The sequence below is a fragment of the Borostomias antarcticus genome, assembly GCF_949987555.1.
Source record: "Borostomias antarcticus genome assembly, chromosome: 3".
Classification (NCBI taxonomy): Eukaryota; Metazoa; Chordata; class Actinopteri; order Stomiiformes; family Stomiidae; genus Borostomias; species Borostomias antarcticus.
Window position 1 is genome coordinate 37,265,444 of NC_140236.1, and position 23,066 is coordinate 37,288,509.

Here is a 23,066-nt window from a genome sequence, read left to right on the forward strand (position 1 = left end):
GAGCCATAAGAATCTTTGGAAGGCCCAGATACACTTGGTATTAACATGGCTCCTCTGTCTGGCCAACTGATTAAAAAACGGGATGCCTTCCCAGAGAGAGGAGGACATGAGCTCTGCAGACCACATAGCGCTCTGGTGAAATACATCATGACCCAGATAGTTGGGCTCTACTGCGTATGCAGAGTAATGGCTCCAGCGGGAGGGAGTGAGGCCATTACCTGGCAGCCCCAAGATACTGACTTAAGTCTGCAGTCAATATCACGCCCCCGCCCCCCCCCCCACCCCTCGTCCCCCGCGCCGTATTCAAAACAAACTCCAAAGACATCAGCAAGAGTATCTTGAGCAACCTGTCCACCTAGCCTTGACTCGGACGTTGGTTTGGTCCTGTGGTTCTGTTGGTTACTCTACCTGCTGGAGTTCGGGGCTTGCAGCTCGATGATGTGGACCTCCTGGTCGTGGTCGGGACCAGAGAGAATGCAGCCCTTGGACGGCTGCGCTTGCACATAACCAGCCAAGTAGTTCAGCGACAGGAACTTGTTGTCAATCTTGCATGTGTCAGAAAACACAGGATCTGAAAGAGGGTCAGAATGTAATTCATGTCTCCATTTCACATTGCAGAGTGGCAGTTTTTGGGGGGCATAAAACTGTTGTAATAGATTCCACATTGAGTAAACATCTCTTTTCACTTTGGTTGGGAAAAGGCCACATATTTTGTCAGAACACTGTGAACAATAGTATTCATAAAAACATCAGTCACCCCAGCCTGCTTTCCCAGTGTGTGCTGTTCAACATCTTATTTATTTCATCCAATCTATTTTTTTTATGTTCACCAACTGCCAATTGCAATCCTATGTCTTGTACAGAACATGAAAAGTTTAGCCCGCCTCTCCTTACTTGGAGAAAACAGAAGACAGATGCTTCCTTATTTGGCGAACAGAATCTTGGACAGCAGTTTAGAGAATACAAACTGAAGGGTTGGCACCTTGTTCTCTGGACTCCTCATGGCACTTTGAAGCTGAGGAGAGGATCTGACTGTGGGCCGCGTAGGAAACAAAGCGGAAGTCTGTCCAGCCTCACGAAAAGGCACGAGACAGAGAAGAGACTAGGAAGCTCGGGTTCTCGTGTTGAGGTAAACATTGTATGTTGGGCCTTCGCCAAACCACACTAATGACAGAGGCCAAACGCTTCCAGGCTAAGCAACCACTCCGCAGCAACCGGGAACACGAGGCAGACATACCTGGCAGTAATTGAGCCATTACTCCCCTCCCGACACTCGTTCTGCGGTTTCTTTTTGTCAGTGAAAGATGCTCATTAAAAAAGAGGTGTCCCTGTCTGAAGGTTGACATATTATGAAGTTGGACATGCTGTCGGTACGGGTTATAAACGACCAGGGGGGGGTGAAGGATGAGTCTCTGGTTTGAACACGTATGTGGATCAATCACAGCCTCCCTGGAGGAAGACCCTGCGCCTCTTCCCTCACTTAAGAACCAGCGTGGAGAGGCTGCTCTCTCTGCCTGCTGGAGGCTGCTCTCTCTGCCTGCTGGAGAGCGTGGAGAGGCTGCTCTCTCTGCCTGCTGGAGAGGCTGCTCTCTCTGCCTGCTGGAGGCTGCTCTCTCTGCCTGCTGGAGAGCGTGGAGAGGCTGCTCTCTCTGCCTGCTGGAGAGCGTGGAGAGGCTGCTCTCTCTGCCTGCTGGAGAGCGTGGAGAGGCTGCTCTCTCTGCCTGCTGGAGAGCGTGGAGAGGCTGTTCTCTCTGCCTGCTGGAGGCTGCTCTCTCTGCCTGCTGGAGAGGCTGCTCTCTCTGCCTGCTGGAGGCTGCTCTCTCTGCCTGCTGGAGAGCGTGGAGAGGCTGCTCTCTCTGCCTGCTGGAGAGCGTGGAGAGGCTGCTCTCTCTGCCTGCTGGAGAGCTTGGAGAGGCTGCTCTCTCTGCTCTGTCTGGTTCTGCTCACCCCTGACACTTCGTTTCCACTCACTGTTATCAAGGAGCAGCTCACATTTGCTAAACTCATTAGTGCCTTCAACAGTTTACTACAAACTCAAGCTCAAACGTGGCTAAAATCGTCTTAGTTTCTCAGTCTTAATGTCACCATTGTTGTATTCCTACTGTATCTGTGTCACTCATTTATTTAGCTCATATTGGACTGTATGGTCTGTTGGGCCTTATGTTTCGCAGGAGACCCGCACACAAGCTAGCAATCAGGGGAGCATTTCCACAAAATTTACTAGGCATTTCCATCAGTCACTTCTTCCTAAATCCACTGGCTTTGGGCACATGGGCAAAGAAGAAAGTGACAAGAAGGAAAGCGGCTGATTACGAAGTAAAAGAAAAAAGTGGGGCCAAGTCTATGTTCTTTTTAAATGGAACTGAAAGCTAGCCAGGGAGACTTAGAGCCCAGAGCGTGTTAGCTGTGCCTCTCTGGGACTGTTTTATTACTCCTGGGCCCAGTAACTCCAGAGACCGTCAATGGGCTCCATTGAGAATGAATTACCACAGGTAGACCCCTGATTAGGGTTAACTGAGGAATAAAAGGTCAGTCAAGAGCAGCAAAAATATACAGTTTGTGTAAAAGTGTAAAACTCTCCCCAGGCACCAAATGTGTATGAGAACTACGGTACGATAGGATCTGGAGCAGCGGGGTCTGATGTTCCCTCCCTGAGTGAACTCACCTTCTCCTACTTTAATGTAGATGTCCTGGGCGATCTTGAGCTCGGAGAAGGAGGTGACCGCTCGGTACTTCTTCTGCGCCCAGGTGAGGAGGTGCTCGTTGCCATGGGGAAGGTTCTCCTTTAGGACAAGGCAGTTGAGGGAGAAGTTCCCTGGCTGGAAGCGGACCTCCGAGCCCTCGGATACCTGGAGGAGCAGAGAGAGAGCGGTGGTAGAGACAGTAAATCAGGAGGCCCAGAGAAGAACATCAATCCTGCCTCTATCTGCTGTCATCTGGGGTAGAGAGGGCTTGGGGCAGGAATTCCACAGATCTCCAGAAGGAACGTGATAGGTTACTGTGGAATCTTCCATTATATTTATGCTGTGATGGAACAAATCGAGCCCCAGATTGTGACACCTAATACTTCTTGTACTTTGACTTGCATCAATACAACGTCGCAAGTGGGTGGTCTCGATTCAGAAACAGAATGAAAATCAGAATCTGTTTATTGGCATGTAGTTTTTCAACATACTAGATTCTCCAGTGTCGTTTTAAAGCTCTGCCTCCTCTAGACCACGCTGTGAGCTGCGTTCCTGGGAGCATTTTTAAGAGTGATATATTTTATACCTACAGTATGGTGCCTGTGGCTGCTTCTTTCCACAAAGTATAGAAATGTTTTTTTTTTTTTAATTTTCTCAAACTATCATCGCGCTATGAAAAACAGAACAGAGCTGATTGGTCTCTGCTCAGTTCCCCTAACAAGCGGCCAGAAACAGAATACTGTATGTTGGAATCAATTAGTATAGTCTTGGAATTTTCCTAGCGAAATGGAGGTAGCTTGAGAAAGGGTATAAATTATGCTTTACAAAATATAACAATGCAATTTATTTGACATTATTCCATTTTATTTCAAATTATTCCAAATTTCCTGCCCATGTGGTTTTCTATGGTAAAACTACACACGTAAAAACAAGGATTATTGAACACAAAAGTGCAATCAGGCGAGGGATGAAAAGTCCTCTTCAAAGATGCCAGCGACCCTATACTGTATATATATGTGTGTGTATATATATTTAAGTAGATATATATTATATGTATATTAGTTTACTGCTGTATTTTGCATATATACAGTATATTGAAAGAGGTTTCTTTCCATTGTGTGTGGTAATCTGTTATTGTTATGTCTTGAAAAATTGTATTGTAACATCTTATCATCGCATTATATCTTACTCTTCAGGCATTGTATTTCCTTGGCCCTGTACCTTTATGTACCTGTTAATTGGTAACCCTTCTCTGATAAATAGGATTCAGGTTTGTGTGCCCTGTCTTAATGGCAGACTTAATAGCAGACAGATTTCCTGTATGGTCCAACGTCGCCCAAGCTTAAGGTGGCGCCTTAAGGTGGCACAATGAATTAATCAATCACTAGCCTACGCAATACTGTAGTGTAGTCTACAATATGTGCAGGTGTGAGAGCTTTATCCATTTGAGAACAGTAGTTCTTATCTTTACAAGCACCTAGTAAAACAACACGCTTCTACAAAGCTAATCTAAAGGTCGTAATACTACTGGCTCACAAGTCTTGTTAGAGGTGGGAACCAAACCTTAGACATCTCAAACAGAGGTAAACAAAACATTTAGGACATAGGACATAAGCATAGGTTTGTCTCTGTGTCAGTTGGTCCCCATATGTCTGAATCTGCTACTCAGTCCTGTGGTATTCCACAGGGCTCTGTTCTGTGTCCTATCTTGTTTGCTTTATATCTGCTTCCCTTAGGACTGATTATTAGCAAATCTAAAGATGTCTCCTATCACTGGAGTGCTGATGATTTTCAACAGTACATATCTTTACCGTCTACAAATGGTCCAAAATGCTGCTGCAAGGCTACTCACTAAGTCCAGAGAGTCAGTTTCAAGGTACTTGTCATCACTTTTAGCGCTCTGCATGTAGATCTGTGACCTGCTGCACCCCGACATCACAAGCAGGTCCTTCAGGTCGTGTGACCAGGGTGCTGCACCCCGACATCACAAGCAGGTCCCTCAGGTCCTACATCACAAGCAGGTCCCTCAGGTCGTGTGACCAGGGTGCTCCACCCCTACATCACAAGCAGGTCCCTCAGGTCCTACATCACAAGCAGGTCCCTCAGGTCGTGTGACCAGGGCCTGTTGGTTGTCCCCTGCTAAAGGTGACCGAGCCTTGGAAGTCGTGGTTCCTGGGCTGTGGAACGCTCTTCCATTGACCTACATTCTGTGGCCTCTGTTGACTCTTTTAAAAGTCAGCTAAAGACTTTTTTTTTCAGTCTAGACTTTTTCTAGCCTCCTGTGTTCTTTATGTGTTTCCTTGTCCTTGTTTTTTGTGCTTTTTGTCATTGTCTTTATTTACTGATGTTTAATGAAGCACTTTGTGAGCCCTGTCTGTGAAAGGTGCGCTATTAATAAAATGTACTTACCGTACTTACTATTTATTTTGCACCCGTCAAAAATATTTAAATTCATAATAAATAAAAAATTGGGGAGACGGGGGCCATATTTTTTATTCTGCACCTTTCTAAAACCTCTGTGAATGTTTTTATTTATTTATTCATTTATTTATTTATTTTAATGATTAGTCTTGAATAACTAATCACTAATAGTGACTAATCACTATCTTGACTATTGCCTTTTTAAAGTGAAGGTTTTTTTTTAAGTGTTGGACTAAACAGTCAAACCTGAGATGATTTAGTGACAGTTTTTTTCTCTTTGATTCATGGAGCGGGTTTTCAGGGCTTCTTCTTACAATGACTTCTTTGTTGATAAAGATATGCACATAAAATTCAACCCTGTATTGATATGCTCATCCACTTTTACGAGGATAAAAAAGTGAGACCATAAAACACAGTCTGCAGGCAAACCAAAAATAAGACCAGACCTTTCCCAAATTAAACCTTCTATCTAAACATTGCCAAAACCCATCCTTCACACTCTGTCCCATTCGTTATTTCAAGGCCCCTTGAAATGTGCCCTGGTATTTTCACACATGGTCTTCTTACACAATAAGGTGTTTGGTTTCTACTGTTTATATAATGTGTTATTGTGCGTCATCACAGGAGTGCAGGGCTTTCTCAAAATGGCTGCAGCTGGAGTAATCTGAGGGATGTCTTGCGAGAGGCATACTGTACACACACACACGCGCACACACACACATACACACACGCACACACACACACACACACACACGCACACACACACACACACACAAGCACACACACGCATGCACAGACATACAAGGAGAAAAGAGACCAATTGTATTACTGTAATTCTGTCAGTTCTGAGTATTTCCAGTGTCCAGTAATCTGATCAGCTGGTTCTGGCATATAACAATCCATTGTCTCTTCAGTCAAATGACAGGGACTCCATTATATAACCATGTGTGAGGCCACTTTAAGTAAGTAAGTAAGTAAGTAAGTAAAACTTTATTTGTATAGCGCTCTTCACAGCACAGATGCACAGGGATTAAAAACGCAGATTAAAAACAATATAAAAAAGCAAAGTTAAAGTGCAATGACATACAAGGTGTGATGCAATACAGAGTGCAGTGCAGTAAGAGATTAATACAGAGTGCAGTGCAGTAAGAGATTAATACAGAGTGCAGGGCAGTAAGAGAGAGATTAATACAGAGTGCAGGGCAGTAAGAGAGAGATTAATACAGAGTGCAGGGCAGTAAGAGAGAGATTAATACAGAGTGCCGTGCAGTAAGAGATTAATACAGAGTGCAGGGCAGTAAGAGAGAGATTAATACAGAGTGCAGGGCAGTAAGAGAGAGATTAATACAGAGTGCAGGGCAGTAAGAGAGAGATTAATACAGAGTGCGGGGCAGTAAGAGATTAATACAGAGTGCAGGGCAGTAAGAGATTAATACAGAGTGCAGGGCAGTAAGAGAGAGATTAATACAGAGTGCAGGGCAGTAAGAGAGGATTAATACAGAGTGCAGGGCAGTAAGAGAGAGATTAATACAGAGTGCAGGGCAGTAAGAGAGAGATTAATACAGAGTGCAGGGCAGTAAGAGAGAGATTAATACAGAGTGCAGGGCAGTAAGAGAGAGATTAATACAGAGTGCAGGGCAGTAAGAGAGAGATTAATACAGAGTGCAGTGCAGTAAGAGAGAGATTAATACAGAGTGCAGGGCAGTAAGAGATGAATACACAGGTAAGGAGAACCACAACAACATAGAAACAACAGACGATACCAAACTCAGCAATCAGAGCTACTAGCAGCCAAAAGCCTGTCTGAACAGGTGCATTTTGAACAGTTAAAAATTTTTTTTTTTTTGAAATTGAATGGATGTTTTGATTTGCGTGTTTTCCAGTGTTGAAATCAGTTACGTATATGAGGAGAATACCTAGGAATATCCTATTGATCAGCTAAACAAACTTTCTTAAAGGAGCATGCCAACCTTTCGGGAAATTTGCTCATTTGCCATTTTTTCCAGAGTCAGACAAGAAGATACAGTACATACCCTTCTCCTCTCTGAGCATTCAGTAGGAAGCACGCCTGGTACACGCCGTTAGCCTAGCTTAGCCACAATCATTGGAAGTGGTTTAAACCAGTTAGCCTACAGTAGCTCCTTCAAAAGTGACGAAATACACTTTTCAACAACTCCAAAACTTTATTATTTACATGTTGTGACTTGTGTATTTACCACGTATAGAAATAATAATGTTATGTATACGAGACATCTCAGATACATACTGGGAACTATTTTCTTCTTGCCGAGTCCCGACCCACCGCTGTCTGGGCGCCGTGTTTGTTGACAGAAGTTACAACGGGGCTTTTGAGGTGTTGCGCACTATCACTGCGCCCAGTCACTGCGTATCACTGCGCCCAGTCACTGCGTATCACTGCGCCCAGGCACTGCGTATCACTACGCCCAGGCACTGCGTATCACTGCGCCCAGGCACTGCGTATCACTGCGCCCAGGCACTGCGTATCACTGCGCCCAGGCAGCTGTGGTCCGGCAAGGAGGAAATAGTTCCAATATAAAATCCTTCATACAGCAGTAACTGCACGCACAGAGAAGAGAAGGGTACGGATCTTCTCGTCTTATTCTGGGGAAGATGGCAAATAAGCGAATTTCAGAAAAAGTTGTCATGCTCCTTTAAGTTAGGTATCAGGGTGCAAGAGCACAAAAGCCCAGGCTCTGACACGCAGGGACAAATAAAGAAAATGAGGGAGCGGTCTTAAAATGTGCGGAGCCCGCAACGAAGTGCTGATTTGTTTTCTGGCAGTTCGGGGCAGCTAGGACTTGGCAGGGCCGGGCGTGCGGAGAAGAGACCACCCCTTTGGCGTTTAATGGAGCTCGACCCATATGCTTCATTTCAGAGAGATAAACATTCACATGTGCTGAAAAACCTAGCGCACAAGTCTGGGAGTCCCAGCACGCGGTCTAGACAGCCTAGCTCATTATAGTTCCATGCTTGTTTTTCTTATTCCCAAGGTATCCTATCTGCATGCATGGGGCAGCTGAGACGCGCTGGCAGACACAATTAAAACATTCAATCACAACACTAAGCTGGCCAGAGAGGGTGGAGCTTCTCGCTGAAGCGAAGGAGGACACGTATTTTAGAGTATATACTGTAGGTCTTAACGCTGTCCCATAATTGAAGGCATGTTTGTGTGATAAAAGAGAGTCACACGTGCCTCTGGGATATTCACAGCGTTAGACGGAGCGGTTTTAATCCCGTCTGCGCCGTATGAACATCTGTCTGACCCCTGGATGCTCCTCTGTGTTCCTGGCCCTGTCACCCACCATCATAAATATACAGTAGAGAGGACGTAGACAGACACTGTCGAAGAATTCAGGTGGACGTAGATTTTATTCTGAGCTCTAGTATATCCAGAACTACAGCAAGCAGGAGAGGTGAAGCAGAGAAGGATGGTGTGTTGTGCTTTAGTACTGAGGTAGTGGTGCTGCTTTAGTACACGCCACAGAGGTGGTGGTGCTGCTTTAGTACACGCCTCAGAGGTGGTGGTGCTGCTTTAGTACACGCCACAGAGCTGGTGCTGCTTTAGTACACGCCACAGAGCTGGTGGTGCTGCTTTAGTACACGCCACAGAGCTGGTGCTGCTTTAGTACACACGACCGAGGTGCCTTGACTAGAGAGAGGAAGGGGTTTAGGGTTGCTTTTGGAAACCTTGCCAAGCTCAGCAGAGTTTATCAATTTAATTGCGGGAATACGACTGTAATTAGTCTAAAAGAATTAGAGGGGGGAAGCCTGAAAAACCAAATTAGCTCCAGGCCTTCTAGAGCATTTGAAACCTCAGGAATTTGAAATGGGAATATGAAAGCAAGAGACCCACTTAGGATCCCTAAAGAACCTCCCCTCCCTCTTTCTCTAAACAAGAACGATCAACGTATTTGCCTTCCCAGTTAACACAGAGAGAAGACTTCAAACGTTTCAATCACAGTGGATGAGTAATGTATAGATCATAAACTTGACATCATCATGCAACTATTGCATCTTGCAACTTTTACAAGACCACATGGCTGTCAATAAACTGTTTAGGAGAATTACTTGAAAGTGATACAATTTCAAAGCTGAAAGTCCTATTTTATACTCCCATGTTGTATCTCAATCAACAATACTTAAAAGGCATCATCTTATGTCTGTAAGTCAATGTGCACGCAAGGCATTGGACCAACCAGTCGTACAACGCACAGTTTAACTGTCTGTACACAGTCATTACTCCTGTCACTCTTATCTCTTCCTAATCCCTATCTAAACTCTCTCTTACAGAGCAGAAGGGGGTACACAGAGGTGAACAAACAGGGTCTTAACACTGAACACTCAAATCCAAGGCCTATGTCTGATTATGATTCCTGGTAACAAACATCTCCAGACAAAGATTAGTCCTGGGCTTGTTTCACCAGATGAGCTAATGTCCAACCGATGCCAGCGGGCCGGGCCTCTGTCTGGGCTCCAGTCTGCAGAGGTGAAAGCAACAGAGATTTCGCAAAGCAAAGTTAGAACTCTACTTTCACTAAATGAACACAGCTCACCACCAATGACCAGTACTGTACGCTCAACAGCCCACAGACATTATGATGTAGAGGTGTTTTCAAACTACAAAATGAGGAGAGGTTCTGACCTGGGTCTGTTGGAATGGCACCACCAGTCTGGCAATAAACCGCTGAGCATTGTGAGAAGGACATCCCAGAATAAAATATAACCTCAACTTCTAAAAAGATGATCGATAATTACTCAGTATTGCACAATCTCCAGTTCTTACTATACTCAACCTCTCATAAGAAAATCCCTTTTCCTCCAGAGAGAGTAGAAACAATAACATAAGCCTGTTGCCCAGTACCCTGCATGGTCCATGGCTTTTTAAAAGCACATTTCATTGTGGTTTTGTGGCCTTTCTGCCTAGCGTCTACATATTACTGCCATATGTGCAGGATGGGGAAAGACGCCATGCCAAATGCTTCACATCAATTATCATTGAGCAGCAAACCTTCCCTGCCTCCTCACTAAGCTGCATCCAGAGGACCTTCTTTATGACTAGGTGTTACTGGGGTGGGGAGGTGCAGGGAGATAGTGTGAGCATGCGATACTTCACTGCTCATACTGTATGAATGTAATAAATGCTTTTGCGGGTGATTTGTTGGCTCTAGTTGTGCTGCAGGAAGCTAACGAAGCCGCTGGCTGCTGGCGGCAGAGTGTCCCGTGAACTGGCAGGGAGCAACACCATCTGTCTCAGCGCCACACTGGAGCGTTCCCCCTACCTCAGCCTCCCCAAAACCAGTACCGGGCTGGTCATGGTTCCAATCAACAAACAGATAGGGAGAGAAAGAGAGAGAGAGAGAGAGAGAGAGAGACTACAACCAGATCCTAATGCAATAAAATAAAGAAAAGACAGAAAAAGAGTAACTTGGCAAACACAGAAACAGCATCAGATTCCAACAGCAGCGTGCCCCATCAAAAGACTTCAGAGATGTGTTCCAGATCGAAACTGTTCAAACAAAGCAGCCAGGAGAACACCCCAAAGCTTCGCCATAAAGCCCAAACAGAAATAATAATCGTCCCTTGGTGAAACCTTGGCTTCATTTTCATGTCCATCTTTCATCTGATGTTAGACTCATGTTTTTCATGACTCCTGCTGATTGACAGGGAGTGTTACAGAACATTGTTTACAACTTAATGCCTGGATTCTGGGATTTTAAAAGGCGCAAGCCAGGGTCCAGCAGGGCCGACACCAACTCTTAAGCAGTTCCAGGCAGCCCATCTGTGTCTGTGGACCCCAGAGCACTGGGACCAGGAAACAAGGACTGGTAGGACTGATTCAGGGCCCAATAAGCCTCAGGAAACACCCCCTCCATAGGAGAGCACGAGTGAGGGAAGCCTGGCTGGGAGGATCTGGGCTGGGGGCGTTGAGACCTATAAACCAGTCGTCCTGCCTCTGTTCATCTGTACGGGACCGTCACAGCCACCACGCAGCTCTGTGGGGGAGCAGTGGACAGGAAGAGGCGGGACCTGGCGCTGTCTCCTCACACAAGACCCAGAAGGCTCCGCGCGCGCTGAGGTGTCCGAGGCTGACGCTCATTGTCTGTTTGGCCCTAATGAATGCAGTCTGTCTGAGTAGAGAGAGGACAGACAGAGGCAGCGCTGACAGCGTGGAGGAGTGGGTGTCCCGTCTGTAGGCAGGCCGTGTCCCTGGGCTGTGTTTGGGTGCCGTGGCAGCGTGTTAACGAGGCGTCCCTGCGGAGAGGGAACCCGAGACGAGGAGCAGCTCCTGGGCAGCGTGTTACGGCAGTGTGTGCAGTCAGCCCACGGCGGACAGGATGGAGCAACGACCGCCTGAGGGCCCGGCGCTGTCACTCCAGAAAACACTAAGTACTGACCTCCTGTACCTGTAGCCTAACTCACTACAGTCACCTCAATACAGTCAACGGATTACAGCGGATCCCACTTCTTCTGGGGTGGACATGTGAACTGAGTCACATGAGCACATCCGCCCCTAGACGTGGGTTCCAGTGAAATCCGTTGGTAGGCTTGGGTGGCTCCAAAAACATGCGGTATTCAACAGCAAGTTAAATACATACAGTATCTATACAGTCATCCCAACTTCGCCTGCACTTTGTGGCGAGAGCCACAACGACAGTGGCAGCGGCGGTAAAATAATTATTACAACCCGCAACCACAAGGGGCAGTAGAGCACTGCTACAGTACAGTAGGCTACTAGGCTTCTCTGACTATCTGGTTGCCGTTGTTTACAGCCTAATATAGGCTACTATTCTCCGTGTGACCGGTCTGAATTGCAAACTGCGTTTTTGGATTAGCTACAGCAGAGACAGTAGCCGACATAAAATTGGTTATTTGAGGGACTATCATTATACCAACTGATCGGACTTCATTCATTATTTATATTCAAACCCGGAAACTCCGAAATCCCACATGTTCAACCCCTATTTTCAACTATATATATACAATCAATAAATAGCACTAAACCAGTGAAGACTTTAATTTCAACCAGTATTTACCAACCCATGATACATTTATTCGATTCAAGGTACACCCAAACACAACTGCCCAAGGGGCAAAATTGTTGCAGTTGCAGTAGCTATTCCTAAACTCATGGTTTTGTCCTAGACTATCCCAGATCTCATAGGTTATTGTATCTTGCTTAAGAAATCCTTACTATTCAATTCTATCTCAAACGGTCGGTCTGCATTTGAATTGATAGTTTCTCTATCCTACTGGGCTGGAATATTTGGGGCAGATTGCCAGGTCAACACTTATAATCGGTCTGGTGGTTCTGAAGGTGTAATGAGTTTGAAGTTAGTAGCCTAGTAGAATGAGAGAAGCAGCAGTAGTCTGGTTAGTTCTAGAGAGTAGTCTAGTAGAAGGAGAGAAACAGCAGTAGCCTGGTTAGTTCTAGAGAGTAGTCTAGTAGAAGGAGAGAAACAGCAGTAGTCTGGTTAGTTCTAGAGAGTAGTCTAGTAGAAAGAGAGGAACAGCAGTAGCCTGGTTAGTTCTAGAGAGTAGTCTAGTAGAAGGAGAGAAACAGCAGTAGTCTGGTTAGTTCTAGAGAGTAGTCTAGTAGAAAGAGAGGAACAGCAGTAGTCTGGTTAGTTCTAGAGAGTAGTCTAGTAGAATGAGAGAAGCAGCAGTAGCCTGGTTAGTTCTAGAGAGTAGTCTAGTAGAAGGAGAGAAACAGCAGTAGCCTGGTTAGTTCTAGAGAGTAGTCTAGTAGAATGAGAGAAACAGCAGTAGCCTGGTTAGTTCTAGTGAGTAGTCTAGTAGAATGAGAGAAACAGCAGTAGCCTGGTTAGTTCTAGTGAGTAGTCTAGTAGAATGAGAGAAACAGCAGTAGCCTGGTTAGTTTGAAGAGAGTAGTCTAGTAGAATGAGAGAAACAGCAGTAGCCTGGTTAGTTCTAGTGAGTAGTCTAGTAGAATGAGAGAAACAGCAGTAGCCTGGTTAGTTTGAAGAGAGTAGTCTAGTAGAAGGAGAGAAACAGCAGTAGCCTGGTTAGTTCTAGAGAGTAGTCTAGTAGAATGAGAGAAACAGCAGTAGCCTGGTTAGTTTGCTCCAGCTGCAGTGGACGGAGGGAGGATGAGCGGAAAAATAGGCGGCCAGCATAATCAGTTTGTTGGCAATTCATTTTGACAACTGAACAGTTGATGTTGCACAGTAAATGCACTACATTCCATCATGGCTAGTTGCTATCGAAATCAGGACTGGCCTCTATCAATCAAACTATCAAATCCAGCCCAACACCTGCGGCAGACCGGCAAATATTTGAAATGGAATGGAGCGGTCGAAGCCGTGGCTGGAACTCGCTAACGTTAGTAAGTAAGTAAGTAAGTAAGCTTTATTTATATAGCGCTCTTCACAGCACGGATGCACAGAGTGCTTTACAGTAATAAATTAAAATGGCAATACAATACGAGACAAGATTAAAACGACACAGAACAGATAAAACAACAACATTGCGAGCAGCAAGGCGTTATAGATGGCCGAAGGCCTGCCTGAACATGTGTGTCTTAAGAAGTTTTTTGAACATGAGTTCAGTGGATGGCTCTCTCAGGGCCTGGGGAAGAGCGTTCCAGAGTCTTGGCGCCACCGCCTCAAATGCTCTGTCACCCTGAGTTTTTAGTCTGGTCCGGGGCACCGCCAGGAGACCCTGGTCGGATGACCTCAGAGACCTACTCACGTTAGTAGCACCCCCCTCCCCCACAATCCATTAGCTGGCTAAGAAACACATCCATCCAGCTCATTTGAATATGAACAGGTAACAGGGGGAGGGGCGTGCAATAGTCTAGTCCAGGTTGGTTGCTGGCGAGTGGTGAGCTAGTGTAGCAGGTCGATGGAAAAGTCTAGCTGTAAGCTAGGTAATATGGGCAAACATATATCAACTGACCAGTTATCAAAACTAAATAACATCAAACAGGTTATGCTAGCTTGCTGCTTCCAAGTAAAAGTCAAGCTTGTTTGATTTGACTGCATGGGCAGCCATCCAGTCGCAATTGACAGTCAAGCGGTTGCATTTCTAAGCCAGTGAGTCTTATCGAAATAATTATGTAATATTTCAAGTCAAAAATCTGATAAAAAAATATAGCCTACACAATACAATACCATGTACAATATACACAATACAATATAAAGAATATAGCCTACTAGTTTAAAAATATAGGCAGTTACTGCCAGGCGAATTGAGTTTGCTTTCTCAACGACGCCTCCTGGCGGCTATTGTGCAACACTGAATAAGGAGGTGGTCTGGAGCGGTCCCTGGATAAGGAGGTGGTACCTGGATAAGGAGGTGGTCCCTGGATAAGGAGGTGGTCCCTGGATAAGGAAGTGGTCTGGAGTGGTCCCTGGATAAGGAGGGGGTCTGGAGTGGCCCCTGAATAAGGAGGTGGTCCCTGGATAAGGAAGTGGTCTGGAGTGGTCCCTGGAAAAGGAGGTGGTCTGGAGTGGTCCCTGGATAAGGAGGTGGTCCCTGAATAAGGAGGTGGTCCCTGAATAAGGAGGTGGTCTGGAGTGGTCCCTGGATAAGGAGGTGGTCCCTGAATAAGGAGGTGGTCCCTGAATAAGGAGGCGGTCTGGAGTGGTCCCTGGATAAGGAGGTGGTCTGGAGTGGTTCATGGATAAGGAGGTGGTCTGGGGTGGTCCCTGGATAAGGAGGTGGTCTGGAGTGGTTCATGGATAAGGAGGTGGTCTGGGGTGGTCCTGGATAAGGAGGTGGTCTGGAGTGGTCCTGGATAAGGAGGTGGTCTGGAGTGGTCCTGGATAAGGAGGTGGTCCCTGGATAAGAAGGTGGTCTGATGTGGTCCGAACGCTCCTCTAAAACTTCGCTGCCGCTGTCGTTGCTGCTCTCCCCACGAGATGCAGCAAAGTATTGAAGTTCGGACGACTGTATGTAGATATACAATCCTTTTATTTTCTACCTTTAAATTCACTAACTCTAAAGCATGCCTAAATAAGGAAGCTGTCAGTGGAAGGAGTCTTCAACATTACACTGGGAAAGCCGGCCGAGGGTCTTGTGTCACACATCATGTCTAACAGCATTTAGATACACAGTGAAAGCTCAAGTTGTCCTGCAGGCGTCATAGCTGTTGTCAGCTGTTTAATGTCTACCAGCAATGACAAGGGGAGACATTTCATTTACTACGGCTAATGGACCCCTCAGAGACGTCCATGCTGTAGCACTGGCTCTGCGCAATTACACCTCTAAAAACATGAGCAGTCTAGATGCACATTCATCTGAAGGGAACCCATCCATTTTTTTCCATTTGACATGAGATTAAGTTCACTTGGAACAGGAAATAACTCAATTAAAAGGGGTGTGTGGTATGTGGCTCCTATATTACCACGCTGAGTGTGCACAAGGCAGGGGTGTGTGAAACCGAAGTATCTAGCAGGGACAGGGAGAGAGGTTAGGTCTCTGTAGCCATGGCTGTAATGGCTTCTCCCTGCACAACATCCCAGGACAAAGGAGCGGATGGATGATAGCACGTCAATGACCAGAGGAAACCCTCTCAACACAGAAGTGATGATGCAGATATACTGTAGGTCTTCTTGTCGAGGAAGGTCCGATTTCAACTAAGCAAGTGAGAGACTGATTTAATCAATCATGTTATAAATGTCAAATGTAGACATAACAGCAGATCCTAAGTGATCAAAATAGAGATGCCTCAATCGTTTTTGGGCTACCTGCGTGTGTGCGTGTGTGTGTGTGTGTGTGTGCGTGTGTGTGTGTGTGTGTATGTGTGTAAACATGGTGTGAGCTCCAGCTTTCATGGTAAGAGGTTTGAGGGATGTTAGGAATACGCAAGGAAACACATCACCACATATGGAAATAATATATGTACTCAACGCTGCATTTTGCGGAACCCACATTTGAAAATGATTACTTATGAAAAGTCCATACTACATACAGAGGTCTTCAGAGCCTTCGGGACAGTATAGAAGTATAGAAGTATAGATGTAGAAATACAGAGCAGCATGGCTCAGATCAGCCATGGAGGCCTCTAGGTCTCATTGTGCTGTGATTCATGTAATACAGCAGCGTAGACCTGGAAAACTGGGACAGTCTATTTTCATTTTACACAAGTCTCACAGTGAGGCCCTGGTATCTTTACAAAACATAGCTGGCTGTCCAGGGGGCCTCTCCCCCCCCACCCCCGCCCCCGCCCCGTCTGCGCAGCTCTTCGTGGCGTAGAGATACGCCTCGGGTGATTTTTATGGCTGCCCGGTCATCAACAGGATAGTTTGTAAGAAGGGAGGGGTCTGTGGGGAAACCACCCTGCGCTGTGTTTAGTCATCTCTGGAAAACAATCATGTTGTTAGGGAGCGCAGCGCCAACACAGTTGATCTCACTGCCTCACTGTATCTTCCTGTATAAACAGGCTTCATCCCAAACTGTGTCAGAGGGACGCTGCCGACAGTCCTCTACGTGACACTGGCTTGGCAGAATATCCAGGACATGCCAATCAAATACAAATACATCTATGAAAACGGACTCTTAGACACAGTATCCCATCATTTGGCACGAATCCCAAAGTTTCCTAATCACTTGTGGCTTGAACGTTAAAAGCTGGTGTGTTAGTCATTAGGTCATCACCGAGGACTGGAGTTCACTAGTAAAGGTCGTGGAAAGTGTGTTTGCACAGTACATAGAAGAAGTTAAAGCAAAGACACCACTATCACTAACTACTGCCACAGAAATAAAATGTCTCACCACAATACAAGTGGGAGTGTGTGGTTGGTGTCGGCAGACTGTGTGCAACCAAGCTTCATCTGGAGGAGCGCCAGAGCTATTTTGGAGTATGCATAGATTTCCTATACAAAATGGCAGCCTCTACTGAGAAAGAAGATGTCTGAACGGCAATACGAGCTCTAACAAATACACAGGTTTGGAGAGAGAGGTTGGCGGGTTTGAGTGAAAGCGGACTCACGTGGAAGGTGTGTCTGACGCCCAGGGCGAGCTTCTCCGTCTTCACCTCCCAGAGGACGGGCTGAGGGGAGCTCAGCAGGAAGACCAGGGGCTTCTGGTGGAGGGTCTGCAGGGACTGGATGGGCTTGAGGTGAAGCTCCACCTGGGCAGGAGAACGCAGAACAGTCAGAGGATCTCACAGCTGTCCGTGGTGCCGAAGCAACAAAAAGAGCAGCACACACACACACACGCACGCACGCACACACACACACGCACACACACACACACACGCGCGGCCCGAGGAGACGGGGAGCTGAGGACCAGGTTAAAAGAGCTCCAGGGAAGCAGACAGAACTCATTTACAAGTCAGCACAGGGTCAGCTACAGTGCATAGAATAGTCCCGTAGCACAGCTGCGCTCTGCGGTCAGAGCTTCTATGCGCTCGTGGCCTTTTGAAGTTATCGAAACATCGTGGGCAGCACTGTTGACTGTTTGCATAATTACAGAGCTATAAAGTTGCAGATTGATGTTCTTTATCAGAGCTTTTGTTGTTTATGCACTCACTTTGCCGATAATCTCACAGACTGCAGGCTACAGTGTATTTCCCTGAAAGGCAGTTACAGCTCTGATACGTGGTCTCAGTGGGACAGTCTCAGTCAGTATCTGAACTTTCACACACTGGGCTCTTTGTTAGTGCCCCCCCCTAACGAGCGAGTCTCTGTTTCTCTCCCCACAGCGTGGAGTAAAAAGAAGGAGTGAGTCTCTGTTTCTCTCCCCACAGCGTGGAGTAAAAAGAAGGAGTGAGTCTCTGTTTCTCTCCCCACAGCGTGGAGTAAAAAGAAGGAGTGAGTCTCTGTTTCTCTCCCCACAGCGTGGAGTAAAAAGAAGGAGTGAGTCTCTGTTTCTCTCCCCACAGCGTGGAGTAAAAAGAAGGAGTGAGTCTCTGTTTCTCTCCCCACAGCGTGGAGTAAAAAGAAGGAGTGAGTCTCTGTTACTCTCCCCACAGCGTGGAGTAAAAAGAAGGAGTGAGTCTCTGTTTCTCTCCCCACAGCGTGGAGTAAAAAGAAGGAGTGAGTCTCTGTTACTCTCCCCACAGCGTGGAGTAAAAAGAAGGAGTGAGTCTCTGTTACTCTCCCCACAGCGTGGAGTAAAAAGAAGGAGTGAGTCTCTGTTTCTCTCCCCACAGCGTGGAGTAAAAAGAAGGAGTGAGTCTCTGTTACTCTCCCCACAGCGTGGAGTAAAAAGAAGGAGTGAGTCTCTGTTTCTCTCCCCACAGCGTGGAGTAAAAAGAAGGAGTGAGTCTCTGTTACTCTCCCCACAGCGTGGAGTAAAAAGAAGGAGTGAGTCTCTGTTACTCTCCTCACAGCGTGGAGTAAAAAGAAGGAGTGAGTCTCTGTTTCTCTCCCCACAGCGTGGAGTAAAAAGAAGGAGTGAGTCTCTGTTTCTCTCCCCACAGCGTGGACTAGTGCCTCTGCTGCTCGGACTGTCATTAAAGTGTTTTTGTGCTGTCTGTTAGTGACAGGGGGAGAGCACAGCCCCCCTTTAGAGCTCCGCTGTTGTGTGCTGGGAGATTGAAGGCCTGGCCATGCCTGAAACCAAACCCTGCTCAGGACCCCCCCCCCTACACACACACACACACACACACACACACACCATCATCAACTTGACAAATAGGCAAGATTTTAGGTGCACCGCTATCAAGTGGTGCACGATTGGCACTCCATAACCTGTGTGTGAGAACATTAGGTCCACTGAGCACAAATGAAAATGCTCCCAGGAATACGCTTGGTTCTGGAGGCAAGGGGCCGGGGGGGACTTGACATGTTCTGGAACCTTCCCTCTCACCTTCCTTGTCTCTTGTCTGTCTTTTACTCTATTCCCATGCTAACCATATTAGGCTCTTCCTGTGTGTGTGAACAGCTTGAAGCTTGTAAATCACTAACTAACTCGACGCACAAGGGTTTCTGTCAGTGTCACATTATCCACTTGTGCAGCCCTAACTCAGGAATGCCAGGCTCACACTACAGGATATAGAATAAAGCTTTGATTGATTGATTGATTGATATTTAAAATCCGAACCGTTTTCAAAATCGGGTTGCATCACGCACATAAGGAGATCTTAACAGATGTGCTTCTCGCGTATCTCAAACATGTGCACACGACAAGACTTGAAAATAACGGCTCATCACACACTTCAGGATATTATTGTGCCCGAGGAAGCAATGACCCACTGGTCTTCTCACTTGTAAATTAGTGATGTAATAATCTTAAAGGAATACTTAGTGGGATTTTCCTAAAAAGCTAAAGTATAAAATAATACAAAAATAATCCCTCTCAATGATCACTTAGACTCAATAGAATGTGTGATGGTGTGTTGATCTGCAGAGCCCCCTCCGTCTGGCTGTGTTTGGCTGTATGTTGTTGTTGTTGTCCTTTCGATCAGGACGTTTCTGAACGTCAACCTTTTCGTTTAGTGCTGTCATGGATGCTAATCTGGTCGAACGTGTAGCGGTTGAGGTGACGTGAATGTGGTGCCCACAGGTATTGGGTACATCCTATCCTGCAAACCCGCCGGAAACAAACAGCAATGATAAGTTTGTCCTCCATCTTGGTATCGAAAAATTTGAAAATCCCGCCTTGCGATGACGTCTTTCTCCGTCAAGACATCTGATTGGTCGGCAGCTCCAGCAACGCATCTGAAAGTTGAACATTTCTCAACTTTCGACGCTAGCAACACAGGCAACGCAACGCACCAGGACAACAACGGAACCAGAATGCCATTCGGCTGCAGCCATTGAAAGTGAATGGCATCCGTCAATGTTGACGCATCAAACAGAAGCGTGTGAGCAGCCCGTTATAGCGCCATCAGCCTTTTTGCAATTGAAAAAGTTGAACTTTTTGAGATAGAGCGCAAGCTGTAAAAGGCTGTTCTGATGACGAGGACGGTCGGTTTTGGGCAAAACCGCAGAGACAGCGAACGTTAGCACTAGCTATAATTATCTAGCTATCTTAACTTGGCTAGTTAATCTGCAGTCTGCAAAAACACGCCACTCGTTGCTAACGTAGCTGTAAAACATCCGTAGCCGAGCTCTAAACCCCAGCTCTAGTGCGCTCTACACAGCTCTAAACCCCAGCTCTAGTGTGCTCTACTCAGCTCTAAACTCCGGCTCTAGTGTGCTCTACACAGCTGTAAGCTTGGCGCTGCTCAGCTACATACAGCTCGTCGGTGGACACACAGCCTAAGATAGCTAAATGTAGCTTTCGTTAGCTGGCTGGCTAACACTGAAAACTAGCACACCTGGCAACCGCGGTCAGGGGGAGGAGCAGGGAGGTGGGGTGAAGTTTGAATGTTGTGTTTACAAAACGCAACTGATGAATCCCACTAAATACCTTTAAATGTCAGACATATTTGAGAGATTCGGGGAGGCCCTGAAGGGTCAGCGAGCCGATCGGGAGGTTTAAGATGCAGTAGGATCTGTAAATCCCTCACATTACACGATAATCTGGGCAAACATTGGTACCGACCAACGTTCTGGACCAGATTTCTCCTTCGATTGTTGGGAGGGGTGAATTGCGGATAAATCGGCCCAAAAATCCAGTAGTGTGAGCCCAGCATTAGCCAAGGCAGGTTCAAAAGAGAAAAGCAGAGGATACAGCCATACTCTTCCTCTACTTCCAATATTGAGTTTACCCAAACAGTTAATGGAAAGGGAATGTGTTGTGTCTTAGAATTCCATGATAATGATTTTTAGTTGTGTGCAGAGCCAAGAAAACTTAAGAGCAAACATGGGCAAACTTGTTTGTTCACATATTTTAAACTTCAGATCGGTATCTTCTGAAGAATCCCTCTTGAACGGTATGTTACTGTAACTGATATGCTCTTCGGTTCTGAATGTTCAACAGTTAACGATACTAAAACGTAAACACGTGTTTTGAGCGAGTCAGAGTGCTTTCTGAGGCGCAGCCGAGTGCTCTGCCATTTGTTTCACACCCAAAACTGCCCTGAGAACCATTAGGACTGAAAAAAGAGAGTCTAGTTCGATTCCTCTCCCTCCTTCCTGAGTGTTTCATGTGTTGTCACGGAGACAAGATAGGAGCAGTATCTTCTCACACACTTCATGCCTCACTCTGTCACCCGCCCCGGTCTCCTCGCACAATCTCTGTCACAGTCCATCTCTGGAACAGCCATCGCGTTCTGCCTTGACAGAGGCTTGTGCTATCCAGGAGAGAGTGACATGTTATCCCCCGCCTGTGACAGAGGCTTGGCATTCAAAAAGCTCTCTCTTTTGACACTCCGAGGCAGCAGGGTAAAGAGACGCAGGCAGCAGGGTAAAGAGACGCAGGCGCTGCACGCAGAGGGAAACCAACGCAACACTTCAAAGGGTTGCGATCCGTCTCCCACAGATCTGTGCCCTAGAGAAGACGAGGGAGGAAAATGAGAGCATTTAGCGATGTGGGCCATAAGAGTGCTGCAATAATCATAATAAAAAGGCCCCGGGAGAACGACGAATGGAAGAAATTACAGAACGCTTATCTCCTAGGGGACTTGGCTGACGCTCCACACATGAAGCCAAATCAGGGGGAGTCTCACTGCTCTCTCTCTCTCACTGCTCTCTCTCTCTCTCACACACGTCTTTTACTCCTTTCTTCTGTCCTAATGGAAAATTCTAAATGAGCATATAATCTGCTTAAGCCCCCCCCCCCCCATCCAGACGATGGAAAAAACCTGCATCCCTCTGAGAAAACAGCAACCAGGACACAATCATACCTGGTAATATTCACTTGGCTTTGCTTAGGGCCCTGGCTTTGAGAGAGAGTGAGAGAGAGAGAGAGAGAGAGAGAGAGAGAGAGCAAAAGAGAAGGAGGGAAGCGGAGAGTTGTAAAATTGAGGAATTTGAGCGGCAGACAGAAACAATTCCAAAAGAAGTGAGTCACCTGAAAGCAAAGGCATAAACAACGTTGCGGGGAGACAAGAAGGCAAAGGTAGAGTCCAAAGAAATCACTCTAGCAGCCTTGTGATATTCCCGCTCTAACGCAACAAGTCTAATGTCACCTCTGACAGGGGAAGGACAGTGATCTAGGTGTGAGGTCATTGATGTGGAGGCTGCAGGAGAGCATGACCTGAAACCAATCTATGAGCTCCAGCTGTGGGCCAGACTCTCTCTCTCCCTCCGTACCCATGCCCTCTCCTCCCCGTAGACATGCCCTCTCCTCCGGCCCGGATGTGGACGGCCCGGCAGCAGCTGGTGTGTGTCTCTGCCCACTGGCCAAAGATGCCATCATGGAGTCTGGAGCACCGCCATGGTAGCAGAACAGCGTGGCCATGTCCACACCCCTGCGCTTATGGTAACGCGATTTAGACCCTGTCCCAGTTCCCCAGGCGTGAAGGGGAACAGAGACCACAACCCCGGGGGATCAGAGCCCCTCCACGTCTGTTAGTAGGGAGGGATCGGGTGGCGCTGAGCGGCCCAGGGGCACCCACCTTTGGTGGGCCTGTGGAGAGGGTCTGCAGGGACCCGGGAGCCGCAGCCTGATTGATGAGTTGGAGGCTGGTACAGGGATTTAGGGTTCCAGTGTCCATTACAGTCACGGGCCACATTTGCTAGTGGCCGGGAAGGGAGGTGCGGAGGCTTGTCTGGGCCGATCACGTTACGCTGAAATCAAACCCCTCACAAGGGACGACAGCTGTTGGCAGCCCGCGGAGACCAGTCAGACGGAATACCATGACTAGACACATGCAGCACACACAAACAGCCTATTCCATAAAAAAACATCTCCATGTATGATGACACATACTGTATGACTATGTGACACCTTAACAGTCCTCCAGCTCAAGACAATAGAACCTGCCTAGAATTGGAATAATGAAGCTGTGTTCATTGATCAGTCGATCTGGACAGGTAGGGCAAGATGTATGGAGGGGTATAGACATCTGATGCTGCCAGTCTAATTATGTAGGGTGACTCAAAGCATTTGGCCTGCATTGAACATCTGAATGCAATTTCATGA

General features: G+C 46.8%; 1 protein-coding gene across 1 annotated transcript in view; it reads right to left on the reverse strand.

The window, feature by feature from the left end:
* The window catches only part of tgfbr3 (transforming growth factor, beta receptor III), an 80,534-nt gene that overhangs the window by 23,152 nt on the left and 34,316 nt on the right, over nt 1-23,066 (reverse strand). The window contains exons 4-6 of the mRNA XM_084436280.1: nt 17,080-17,220; nt 2,666-2,849; nt 409-571 (exon numbers count right to left, since the gene is read on the reverse strand). Of these exons, the coding sequence (XP_084292406.1) occupies nt 409-571; nt 2,666-2,849; nt 17,080-17,220 (488 nt within the window). The remainder of the gene's footprint in view (nt 1-408; nt 572-2,665; nt 2,850-17,079; nt 17,221-23,066) is intronic.